Below are 13,115 nucleotides of genomic sequence, written 5' to 3'. Positions count from 1 at the left end.
TTTCTACCAATAGATCTTCCTAAATGTTACACACTGGACCATTAAACTCAAAAATTACATTACACTTTTAATTCCACTGAAGAGAAGAATCAGACTACTATTTGTACTAAGAGAAAATCCATTGAGGTTAATAAAATTAATGTAACTAACAGGAGACAAGTTCCATGCCTGTACATCAAAACAAAATACTAGTTTGACATCACAGGAAATATTATAGTTCAGTACAGATGTCACTGTAACTAAGTCTGTGCATGTCACATCACTGTACAGTACAGAAATGTCAAAGATAGTACCAAGAAAGGCACATAATGTTCTAGTACAAGCACACAAAACACACAAACTAATCTCTAATGCACAAAAGAAGATGCATATATAAAACACAAACACAGTCAAACTACAGTAAAGATGTGACACTATACTCCCACAGAGATCTCCTCTCATTTCCTGTAAAGCTAGCTCATTAAAGAAATATACCCAACCTACATTCTATAATGTGATTTAAAACTATAATGATATAACAAGTGTTATTTGATAAGTGGCTCATTAGGGTGGCCTATATGAATACCCTATGTGCACACAGCTCAGAATTCACAAAAAATGTGGACATAAAATGTAGAAGTAAAATTATGATTTTAAACTATTAGCACTGTTAGGGAAATAGGGATTTTTGGATTATTTATGGTAAATGCACTTCTATAGTGCTTCTCTACATTAATGAACAAAGTGCTTAACAGTATACTCACTCTACCTCTGGAACCACAGCCACCCAACATTATGTGGGTGTTTGTCTTGATGAAATTTACTGGAGTTTGGAGTTGAAGTTTCAGTGCCTCAGCAGAGAGAGGAATAGAGTACAGTGGCTTAGAAAAATAACCAAATAAATCATTCTAATTAAGAATAGTTTTGGACACCCCCATTCACAATTTCTGCACCAGGTGCTCAGCAGTAGACTAGAGACTGTCGTCTTGTTTGTGTCTCAATTTCTTTGCCAGTAAAACACTTTGGAGATTATTACCAGAAATATTTGACTTTTTATATGCTGCTTAATTGGGACAGAATCTTGTCAAAGTACCACAGAGTTCACTGGAGATCATGTTTTGTTTCTAATTTGGAACTGGACATTGGTGTAATGTACCACCCACAAAGACAATTTGGACCAGAAAAGTTCCTAAAAGCCACACCAGGATTTGACAGTTTGACTTCTTACTTTCATTGTTTAAGAAAACAGAGCATGAAGCTTAAAGAGTCCATAAATAGCGGCTATACAACCATGTGAAAAATGACTCAATGACAAAGTATGGAAATACATATCCAAGAATCCTGGAAACACAAAATAATAAAACATATTAAATGTTTGATCATTGTGGCATCTGTATTTTCCAAAATAATACAGAGGATTAGACAGATTTGGTATTGTAATCTTATTTCTAGATACTTAACGGTTACTTAACAAAATTCAGATTAAAGGCTGTATTTTGATCACATAATGATGATCATTGCAGAATGTCAAGGCATGTAAAATAGTTTTGTCTTTCATTTCTCCAATAAATGTTTCCATGTAATCCTATAAGTAATCACCTATACAAAAGTATTGTAATAGTGTTTTAAACTTTTTTTAAGGCTTACACACTTAATGAGGTGAATTGTGGTATGATTAAAAATAAAATGATACTCCTGTAAAACTTTGAATGTACATTTGGCACCTTTAACATATTTCCTATTACCACATTTGTTATCAGATTGCAGTAATCCATCCATATTTCATCTGTTCCTTCCCAAATATGCTGAGAATAAATCAAATCCAGCCACTGGATAACTTTGAGACTGATACCATAAAATAAAAAAAAACACAATTTTTAACATTCTCAACCTTCTAGGCTTGAAACTAAAAGAGACCACAGCATCAACAGTCTCACACACAGCTCTCAATGCACAGGCCCTCCACCATAAACACTATTCACCAACACATAAACCAAAACTCCTAACAAATCTACCACAAGCTGCAGTCGCCCTCAGTTAGGTTTTAAGGAGAAGGTTCCTACCGCTTTGCTGCTGGGCACGGTGTGTGCCATCCATTGCTCCATAGGATCCCACTGTGGAGTTGGATGTGACAGGCTGCTTGAGTGGAGAGGCAGCGTGTGTGTGTATGCCTGAGTGTGAGAGAGCGTCAGGGTGTTGTAAGTGACTTAGCCAAACTGTGTGTGTGTATCTGTGGATGCTTATAGTACATGTTCACATCTCTGTAGGAATGCCATGTAGGGGGCTGGGTGTGTGTCAGCAATATAGTATGAGGGCTGTGATTGGTAAGTGTGTGGAGTGTAGTACGTAGTTAATCAAGTGTCCCCTATAGAACATGGCCATAGTTAGAAAAGCTATGAGTGTCACTAAACTGTTAATGTGTGTGTCCAAGTGTGCAGTGAGGCATGGTTCCAGTTTATCTCTGCACTGTTCAGTGGTCTGCTCAGCCCTTCATGCCTCTCTAAACACTGAGGAAGACCTTTCTCTTTCTTGCCTTTTCCTCCTAGTCACAGCTACCCACCCATCCTTCTATCCAGCCTCTCTTATTAGAATGGGTAATGTGTCAATCACAGGTCAACTGCACTCAAGTCTATGTAAAAGCTCACATACAGGCAAGGCTGTAAGAAAAAAAGCTTTCATTGATTGTTGAAATGATTAATGAGCAGATAGTGCTAATGCTAACTAAGAATAGACAATTGCATTTAAAAGGCAGCTGGTGCATTTACATTCCAGCCATTTAGTTACTTTAAACAAAGCAACAGAAGTCAGCATTAATAAGCCAGTGTGAGTGCAAGCAGCGTGGTCATGAGGAAGCAAAATCAACATGTTCAGAGCAGAAAAAGGGGGACAGTGCCAGAAGCCGTTCCAAATGAGAGAGAAAATCTGCATGTGTTCTTGTTCAGGGTGTCAGATGTTTTATAGAACACTTAAATTATTCAGCCTTGTTTGCCTTTCAACATCTTCTTCTCTGCTCCACTGAGGGATCGCAGAGGCCTGGCATTACACCACCTGAGATGGTGCTGCCATCTACAGGCCTGAGCTGGTAATACCGATGCAATAACATAGTATCCACTGAGCAGTTGTTGTTCAATTACCACACAGCTCAGTTGTAGATTTAACTGATTATTTCTCTCTGTGTGTAGTTGCAAAAGCAACCATCACTGAAATCAGCTGCTGTAGTCTAAAAACCAGTAGACTTTTGGACTCTACAGGAAGGTCAGGGGGCAGATGGAGGCAGTTCATTAGAGAAATTATGGGAGTTCATGACATCTACACTATTATCCCATTAGCCCCTGATGCGATGTGTTAAAATCATTAACACAAATCAAAATTATGTTACAGAGAGTTTTAATGTTAAATGGATGTCAGTTATATGCATTATGTGTTTTTTCCATTCTTCCCTTAAACTGTCTATAAATAGCAGTTCACAACATTTGGAGACACAGCTGGTGCTGGGCCCTCCATCTGCACAAAACAGAACTACAGTATGTAGGTTAATGCACATGCATGCATATACACACACATACATCCACTGAAGCTTTGACCTTGCCAGCTGCACCTCACACACTGCGAAGCATGATTGCATTAGGTTTATATTGTGTTGCATCATCAACTTTGGATTATTCTTTGTTGATGTTCCCATTCTTACTCGGGAGAGAAAACAGAGCATGATGCCTCACTCACACAATATGAAAGAACAGATCATTCATGTTCATCCTTAGTAACTCTGTGTAGACTGCAGTCCTAACACAGAGCTTAACTTAATCTTTTCTGCTCTTTGTTCCTCTAACTCCCAACATGGGCTTCAAAATGTGAGACACACCAGGATGACAACTTGGGGTCAAAGGACTTCACTGGCCTCATGTTGAAGTTTGAAAAACAACAAAATAATTTCACTGCATCCCAGACTGTCTACCAAGAGATAAACTAGACACCGAATTTTCTTGCAAAAAAAATGAATGTGTACTAGGTATTGTTTGGTTAATACAAACCATCTGAAAGGTACTGAAACAATAATTAAATGGGAAAACTAACAGATTAGGGTTTCATATGTCACAGTACTTTTTCAAACACTAGGATGAAATATGATGTTTTAAAGGAGGGACCCTTCTACTGTATTTCCAAATATAAATCAGACAAACCAAGAGTAATTAAAAGGCCAGAGGCAATCAAAAATCAAAAACTCAATCTCAACATCCTTTCTGACAAAGAGACATTTAAGAATACCATCGATCATTTAGAAAAATGGCATAAAATCTATGAAGGGCTGTTAAAAAGCTGTTGCCATTTTACTGATATGAGATGTCCTCTTTGTCAGACGGCTGTAAGTTGTGAAGTTTATGGCACATTTCTCGCCATAAATGTTTCCCCTGCTGTTAATAAGTCATATGAATCCTACAGGAGATATTGGCTTTAATCATAAACCGATTCCTCTATAGGAAGCTCATTTATGAGATATCAAATTGGCAATCATGCATATCTGTTGAATACTCAGGTATGCACGCACATAGAGGAAGGGTAAATAAGTCACTCCAAAAGAGAGAAAAGAGAAGAAATGTATAAGTGTGTCCTTCACCTCACCGATATGTGATTATATCTGCTTATAAGGTAAAGAAACTTCCTTTTTCTCTACTGAAACAAGGCAGAACAACAGTGACGGAACCTAATTAACCTGCTTCCCAGATATAAGCCCAACGCTCAGGTAAACTTTTTGTGCAAGTAGGCAAGAGAACTTTCACTATAAAGCACCTTGTCTGTGTAACCATTGTCCTCAATAAAGCTCTACTCTGACAATAAATCCAAAAAGGGTTTTATCATCTGAGATTCTTTCTTTACTTGTTTACTTAATGTGGTTGCTTCATGTTACAATACAGTCAAAGCAGACTTTCCCTCTCTGCAGAAGTCCCATATGGTCGCTCTTCTGTCTCTCCTCAACTGAATTACTTTGACAAATGCTTTTTGAGCAGATGTGGTTAAAAAACACAGGTGGTGGCCAGACTCAAATCATTTTTCAACATGAAAATTCTATCCAGAGACAACTCATCTGTCTTAAAATGTACAGAATCATGTTTGAAGTTGATCATATTTGTCAGTTCAAGACATCCAGTGCTCCAATAAATTTTACTTTACTGTATATTCTACTTCATACAACCCAAATGCAACTAGCTATAGGAAGTGTTCCTATAACCAGGTGTTGACAGAACAGAAAGTGAGTAAGACAGAACATCTACAGTGAGAGGTGGAGGCTTTTTTAGGAGGAATTAGTGTGAGGGAGGTGATGTGTTTGCAGCCTGTGAGAGAAGAAGGGAAGTTACTCTGTGGCTCTGACTGTGTAGGGAAATGGGAGTTGGAGAACGCAGGCCTGTAAGACACTGAGGCAATAAAAGCGCTGCTTTACAACATGTCCCATACGTCCTTTTCTCTAATAAAGCCTCACTTAATTATCAGTAATTGCAATGCCGCCATGCCACCCTCCATCATCATGTCATCAGAGCTCAATCAATCTCACTTTCACTTGAGACAGTGCACCAAGCATCGTCTCCCCAGGAAGACTTGTCAGATTACAGCATGTGGAAGTAGCTGGCAGGAGCTAAGTGAATTATGTAAACTCAGTTAAATATCTGTCCAAGAGCACATACACACAAGGATATTCTTTGCATGTCCGGCAGTGAACCACCTAGTTTAGTATGGGCTAAACCGCAGCAAAGAATAGAAAAAGCACTAATGCAAAAAAGTATCAGCAGCTCAGACAGGGTCAGACCAAAACCTTCAGACAACCCGACACAAGCACAGCCTCTCTCCCCGTGCTGTACACCACACACTCTATATGTGAACCTACCTGTGTGACTTTCTCTGTGACGTTGTGGGTCCGGTCGATGAGTTTGCAGGGAGCTATGATGTCCATCTCCCCGGTGGGCAGGGCGATGAGAGGGTCAGGTTTGAAATCCACAAAGTTGAGGGTTATCTGAGGGATTTTGGAAATGGTTCGGTACCGCATGAGGTCGGAGTCCGATGTAGAGTTCAATATGTTGGACTTGCTGTTTACCGCGCCTGCAAACACACACACACAGCAAACAGTAAAGTAAAAATCAAAGGGGATAGAAGAAAGGTTTTTCCTCTCAGTCCTTACCGGTGCTGCTGCTGCCCGGCCGGATACTCGCTCTCCGGTTCTTTCGGTCCCAGTCGGGCCTCATGGCCTCGATCTCGTCTACGGAGGAGGCGCGACGCATACTGTGGAAGCTCTCCCGCGAGCGGCTGTGCGACATGGAGCAGTTGGAGCCTGAGCCCTCTGGGTTGAGGCTGAGGCGGTGGTGAGGTGCTACGCAGGGTGACGACTGGGCGAGGGGACCCACCAGGTGGGTTCTGTGCGGAGGAGGAGGTGGAGGTGGTACAGGAGGGTCACTGCTCAGTAAGGTGCGCTGGTCCTCCCGGCGGTCTTCCGGCCAACTCTGTAGCGCTAACCTAGGAAACAGAAGAGGACAAAATAGGTAAAAAGAGGATGTTACAGATTCTGTCTGTCACTGAACCAGATAGTTCAGATTGAAGCCCTGTGATGGATGAAAGTCCAACAGAATGCCACTGTTTTTGGCATCAGTGACCTTCGACATCACTGTGGGAGGAAAAGGGAAGAGGGAAGTTCCTGGCAGGAAGCATTATAAGGTTAGTTCGCTACAAGGAGCTTTACATGGGAAAAATAAAAAGGAGACACAATAAAGTGAGAACAATTCACACATTGGGTGATCACACTAAAATGAAGGCATTGTCAGAGTTGTGTTGTATCCTCATTTCACAATATTTAAAAAAAAAAAAAAAAGTTCATGAGTCTGGTTTAAGTGTCAAAAGTAATCCTCAGGGCCTACCTGCTTCCAGTGATTTGTTCCTGGTGGTCTGGTGGTAAAGGGGGAAGGGGCAGAAACTCCCCCGGGCCTAGGGACTCGTGACTGTGGTGGTCTGGGTGCAACGGCAGCGGTGTAGCAGTGGGGATGTGACCGGCCTCTGTGTCGTCCAGAGACGCTTTACTATTGGACAGGGAGCGCAGCAGAGGAAGACGCAGCTTGAAGCCTCGTGGACGACCTGGAGAAGAAGAGGAGGAGGGAGGAGAAGACTCATTATCTGCAGACTGACAGGTGGATTTCCAATATGAAACTCTGGCAGGAAGGTGAAATCAGAGTAGGGAACTAAAAGGATTTTGTAGATCAAAGGGAGAAACAAGTAGAGATATGATATAGGAGGATATTCTGGTTCGTGGGGGTCATGCTAGGAGAGAGGGAGATTTGAACTACAATCATGCCTGTCCAAACAGAAAAGCTTCAGAAACAATTTACTACAGGAATCTGGGACAGTGACAATGATCAGATTTTGGTTTTAGTCACAAAGTTAAAACAAGAAATCTGGTTAAGAGACAGACTGGATTCCAAATATCATCTGTGTCCTACTTCAAATGATGTCCCCAGGGTTATTCCTGGTGTTCATGGAAACACAAGTACTCAGGTTTTCACAGGAATAAAATTACTTAGCAAATATCACAACCACGTGGCCTTTCTGCAAAATGAAATGAACAAAGGATCCAGGTAAATTAAAGTGATGGTTGCCACTTCTCACTGACTGCACATAATAAGTCCACCTCAGTTAAAGGCAATGTAGATGAACATGGTTTTTAAGCACTGAGTCAAAATATTAATTTTCCAAATTAGTGTGTCAGTCAACAGGGTATTTTAATTCCTTTTATGTTGCTGTGTACTCAACTGACATATTTACTTAATGTTTGTTCTAATGATTTTCTGAGCTTTCTATTTCAAAAATGTGCTCAAATATATATAATGGTTTAGTAGTGAGTGGGGGGACAACAGGTAAAATGTGTCAACAAGCATCACTTCTGCGTTTCCAAAGTTGCTCAAACCTGACCTGATTAGCTTAGAATAGAAAACAACAAACAAAAACAAAAAAACAACAACAAAATAAGGTTAGCCGGTCGCTACCTGTGACAAGCCAGGTGGGCAGGCGGTGGTTGAGCTCCTCTTTGTGGTCTTGGAATGTATCTTCTGTCATGACCTCAAAGTTGAGGATAAACATGATCACCACGCCATCCTCGTTCTTCACTGGCACCACATCCACCATACACAGCAAGCAGTGACCTGCGTGGGAAGAGATAGATAAAGCTCAGACTGATTGTATTTGGTGGAGATTTTCATCCGGGAGCTCTTACGGCGCCAAAAGTGCATATGGTTTTAGTATGGGGATTAAAACCTCTAACCCTGCAGAAGTTATTTGAGGAAACAGCATAAGCTTGAACAGCAGCAACATTGCTTCTTTACATACAACACACAAGCTTAACTATTTTAACGACTGTGTGAAATTGTTCATAATACATTTGTGTGAGGGAACACTGGCAGGCGCTTTATGAGCAGTCACAGATGCATATGACACTGTAAACGTGAGCATATATTTACTAATTACACCCATTTTTTAATTCTCTCTCATTAAAAGTGCATCTGCGCTTAATCAGCTCACACACTCTCTTGCATATGAGGCCAGGCACGTTCGCTAATCTGCCATGAGTGCTAAAACAGCTAAGTAAGCATGAAATTAGACAACATATGACAGTAAGTTGGTGGGACATTTCTGCCAGGTCTATAGGCATGAATACACCGTACATACCAGCTCGAATGGAAGTCAAAATAAGCTGCTATTCTGGTTTTGACACAAGGAGTTTGAACCTTCAAAGCATCAAAATAGTACACACAGACACTGAGATGAAAAAGGCACTGTCACCTTAATTTGAAACACTGAAAAATCAAACAGGAATAGATGAAGGCAAAATCAATACAACTACCAAGAACACCTCAAAGAAGAATGCTACATTATTAACATTCAGTGGAGATTATCTGGAAGCATATACTGAACATGTCCAGACAAATGCATGGTTATTTATGGTATAATGGATACATAAGTCTCCAGCATATGAATATTGGAGCCCTCGCCCTGCACACTGAAAAAATGTCAACAACTACAGAATATCCAGATTTTCCAAAAGCAGGTGTAAAATAATTAACTATGCCAAAAACTGCAGGTAGACGTAAGCTAAAACAGATATAACACTATAACATCAGTTATAACGCAAAGAAAAAAGTCAACATGCAAATCATATTGATGATAAACTAAAAGGGATTTTGTCCCATTTGGAAATATGCATTTCTTTAAGGCATGCTTAAATAGAGCTCCATCTCTGTGACACAAAAATGAACAGACAGCAATTATATGACTGTAATTTTACTCTCAAATCTCAGCAATGTATTCAAAACGATCTGTCTGTCTGAAGTACCCGGCAGTCATATTGTCATGTTACACATCATTTAAATCCAATTTAATCTGTCCTTCTAGACCATACAACTCCTTGTCCCCCTTGGTCCGATAAATAACCTAATAAAACCAAGCTACAGTGAAATGTTTCCAGTTTGCAATGTCAGAATAAAGGCTCACACTGTGCATCAGCTTTATGAGAATTGAAGAAAGCTATTTAGTTTGTCACTGTAATCCTCTTGCTAATATTTGTTTCACCCTAAGCAAGGACGCCTTTGACACTGCATAAAGTGGCCTTTTTGGGTCAAATAGTTCCCCTAACATTTCCCAGCGTACCTGGCTCTGGCCCATCCCGTCTCTTACCTGTACAGCGATGGTCAGTGACCGGCAGCCACAGCGTTTTTTGGCAGCGTGGACTGACACAGTATGTAGTGCAACCCAACGTACAGTGAGTCTACTGCATGCCTGCCTCACTAACTCACCCACCCGCCTGTCATTCATCTCACATCATCGCCAGAGAGTGGGCCGAAATCCGATTGGACAACAGCATAATCCCAACACAGGGGGAAAAAAATATGAAACACAGGGAAACTAAAGGATTACACCATCTGGCCATATCTAGCAGTGTGTGTGTGTATGCGTGTTTCTGTGCATGCATGCTAATGTGCACACGTGTACAGTAGGTAGATGCCCAGCCTCATGTTTCATTCATAAGCTATTGGGTCATGTCCATTCATGCCTGTTTTCATTAACAGCTGTGACCCTGCATTTGCAGGCTTTTTAATCGCTGAAGGTGTTGCTGCATCACGCCTAAAGCTGCTTTACACAGCCCTGCAGCATGCCGCTCCAGGCAGAGGACACTTGCAGACAATGCAAACAAGCAATGTTTGTATGGCTAGATTTTGTTACTAAGAAGAGACTGAGAATGACAGAAGCTGAAAAATATGATATCCTGATCATCGCCAGTTTACGCAGGAACATATTTAAACCAATAGCAGACATGTTTTGGGGGAAAATGTTTTATCAACTTGTTCAGTGTTAACAATTTCAGTTAAAAACTTCACATGTGATTTAAAAAAATCACATATTACTTTGTCAAAGAGATTAAATTGGATTAATGGATTTCCTCACTGATCCAATTAATGTCACATGAACAGTAATCAGAGACAGTTTTCCAGCACTGGTCCTCCCTCTAGAGGGCTTTCATTTATTTCCCATGTTGCTAGGTGGATTATATTCTTGGAACTGCTGTACAAGTATTTGTGGAAAACAATGCCTTAAAACCATTTTGAGGCTGTCAGTCCAAGACATTGAGCCAGCAGCTCTTTATTTACTCAGTAGTCTCCCAAACCAAACTGTAAAAGCAGTACACTATGTGTGTGTGTGTGTTTCTGTTAAGACACAGTGATGTGTGTTTTGCAGATGACAGATGTGATTTGAACAAATACACACATTTGCATGCACACACACACACACACTACAATGTAGGATTAAATGTCAACACAAGAGGATTTAACTTCAGCTCTAATACATCATAAGACAAAGTATTTATTGTAAGTTCTTCGAGTCAATCTGGAATACTAGCTGTTGTGTTCTGTGTGTGTATATTTTAAAAAACACATATGATGTATAATAACCATACATGCATCAATACATGAGTGCACTGTGCTCTACTGTACTTTAGAAAACATACTCTGTAACAGTGGGTTTATATGTGTGTGTGTGTCCTGAATTTGGCAGAGTAGTGATAATCAAGGATTAGGCCTACATATTTTTGGCCCATCAGACCTACTTGTTGTTGACCATCATACTGTCTCCATCTACTGTAAAAGATTTCCTCCAAGAGCATTTGAAATGAATTGAGCTCTGAGGTTAACAGGGCAAATGCCATTTCATCTAAATGCTCCCCTTGGATGGATTCCAATTCAGAGTGTACCAGCTGATAATCTGATTCAGCGTTGCTGATTTACAAAGCTCTGGGAGATTATCACAATACGCTAAAACACATCCAAAAAAAGCAGAGTGCAAACTGCTCATGGCGGCCCAGGGATGGCCCAGTGATCATACATACACAGTGTTTTCAACTAAAAGGCCAGATGGACTACTGAACTAATGTAAAGGACTGTTCATTGGAGGAGGCTGACCATTAATAGAAAACAAAAGGGTTGGCACTAAAATCTGCTGATAATGCTAATGCTTTAGCATACAATAGCAATTGAGTAAGTGAAAAACTGAGACCTTGTAACAGGCGGGATTATTTACATTAAATTTAATTACATTTCTCTGGCATGTGGACTTTGAGTGCTACAGAGTAAACAATAAGCAAAAGAAAGTTATTATTTCTAATGATAAATCATAATACCACATTTTATTCTCTACCATATATGGTCTATCAGGAAGGATTACGCTGTTTTAGATGTATGGTATCATAAAGAGCTGCATTGGAAACAGTGCATGTGGATTTACTGAGGTTGAAGTGATACAACTGAAGTACAGAACTGAGGCAAGGATGGACAAATGAAAGAAAAAGGTTGGTGGGTTGAGAGGATGAAGAAAAATGAGGTGGGCAAAGAGAAATCTTGAAAAAAAATTAAAAAGTATAGGGTAGGTGGGATGACTCATTAACTGGATGGGATGGGCAAAGAGGGGGAAATGGAAAAAGGTATGTTGGAAATAAGGAAAGAAGTTAAAAAGAAATATGAAAACGGAGCAATGACAGAGGGACAGTAGGAAAAGAAAGGAATAAACAAATTAAGAAAGGATTACTCATTAGTTTTATTGGTTTAGCAGTCCAGTCAGACTCAGTGTGAGGGGAACTGACTGTAAATGACATTGTTGCTCGGTGGGTTTAAAGGGGCAAGGAGGGAAGGATTAGCTGTTCAGGAACATCTTTCTTCCAGGTTAGCAGGAAAGGCGAGAGGAGGGTTAGGGTTACCAGATACCAGTAAACAAGGATTTGCCTGCTTCCCAGTAACCCGATGTCAGATCACATTCAGCTCTGAAGCTGAACGCTTCCTCTGATGTGAGAACTCCCTAGAAGGTGAGGGAGGTTTTTAAGTCTTTCTCTTTTTGACCTCTTCAACCTGAGAAAGGTAAAGAGGTGAACCCACACCTCTCTTTCCATGCTACCATCCCTCTCTGCCACAGACCATCCGGCCATGTGCTGGATTAGAAATTAGTATCATAATCTCTGCTATAGAACAAGTGGATTAAAGGAATAAAGATTAGTGTTCAAACAATCAGCTCCTAACTCCTGTACTGAGGTGAAGGGATCAGAGAGGTGTGCTTACGGTCAGAGATAACTCAACACTAAATTAAAATAAAATGGCATTTCAGAGTTGTACATTGGCACTAAACATTACTATTAGAATTGTTTATAGTATAGTATGGAAAGTATTTAAGATACTACAGCCAAGTTTTAGATTTTTATTAGTAACTTTTTATTACTATTAGACTATTGTTGTTATCATGGGGCTTCTGATTGTCTCTATAATTACTTTCCTCTTCTAAATACTATTATATAGAAAGCTAGACCAGCTGAAGAAGGAATAGTAATAGTTAGGTGGCAGGTAAAATCTTATCGTTCTCTGAAATTTCAGGAACTCAGAAGCATCATCATCTGGAGTTCCCATGTACATTTACTGAATGCTGATGGAAACAAAGGGCAATGTTCCAAAGGTTCTGCCATATGACACACATTCAACACCAAAATACAATATTACTATCCACTCGTCCTAGTGAACAGCGGTGTCTATACACTTGTAGATCGGTCACTAGACAAGGCATTTATTTTCAAT

General features: G+C 40.1%; 1 protein-coding gene across 1 annotated transcript in view; it reads right to left on the bottom strand.

Moving 5' to 3' along the window:
• kcnh2b (potassium voltage-gated channel, subfamily H (eag-related), member 2b) overlaps positions 1 to 13,115 on the bottom strand; it is a 212,340-nt gene that overhangs the window by 91,449 nt on the left and 107,776 nt on the right. The window contains exons 3-6 of the mRNA XM_035657651.1: positions 7,998 to 8,153; positions 6,879 to 7,092; positions 6,149 to 6,480; positions 5,858 to 6,069 (exon numbers count right to left, since the gene is read on the bottom strand). Of these exons, the coding sequence (XP_035513544.1) occupies positions 5,858 to 6,069; positions 6,149 to 6,480; positions 6,879 to 7,092; positions 7,998 to 8,153 (914 nt within the window). The remainder of the gene's footprint in view (positions 1 to 5,857; positions 6,070 to 6,148; positions 6,481 to 6,878; positions 7,093 to 7,997; positions 8,154 to 13,115) is intronic.

Source organism: Morone saxatilis, unplaced genomic scaffold, assembly GCF_004916995.1.
Source record: "Morone saxatilis isolate NCDOM2014 unplaced genomic scaffold, NCSU_SB_2.0 Contig0, whole genome shotgun sequence".
NCBI classification, from domain to species: Eukaryota; Metazoa; Chordata; class Actinopteri; family Moronidae; genus Morone; species Morone saxatilis.
This window is presented reverse-complemented; position numbering and strand designations above follow the sequence as displayed.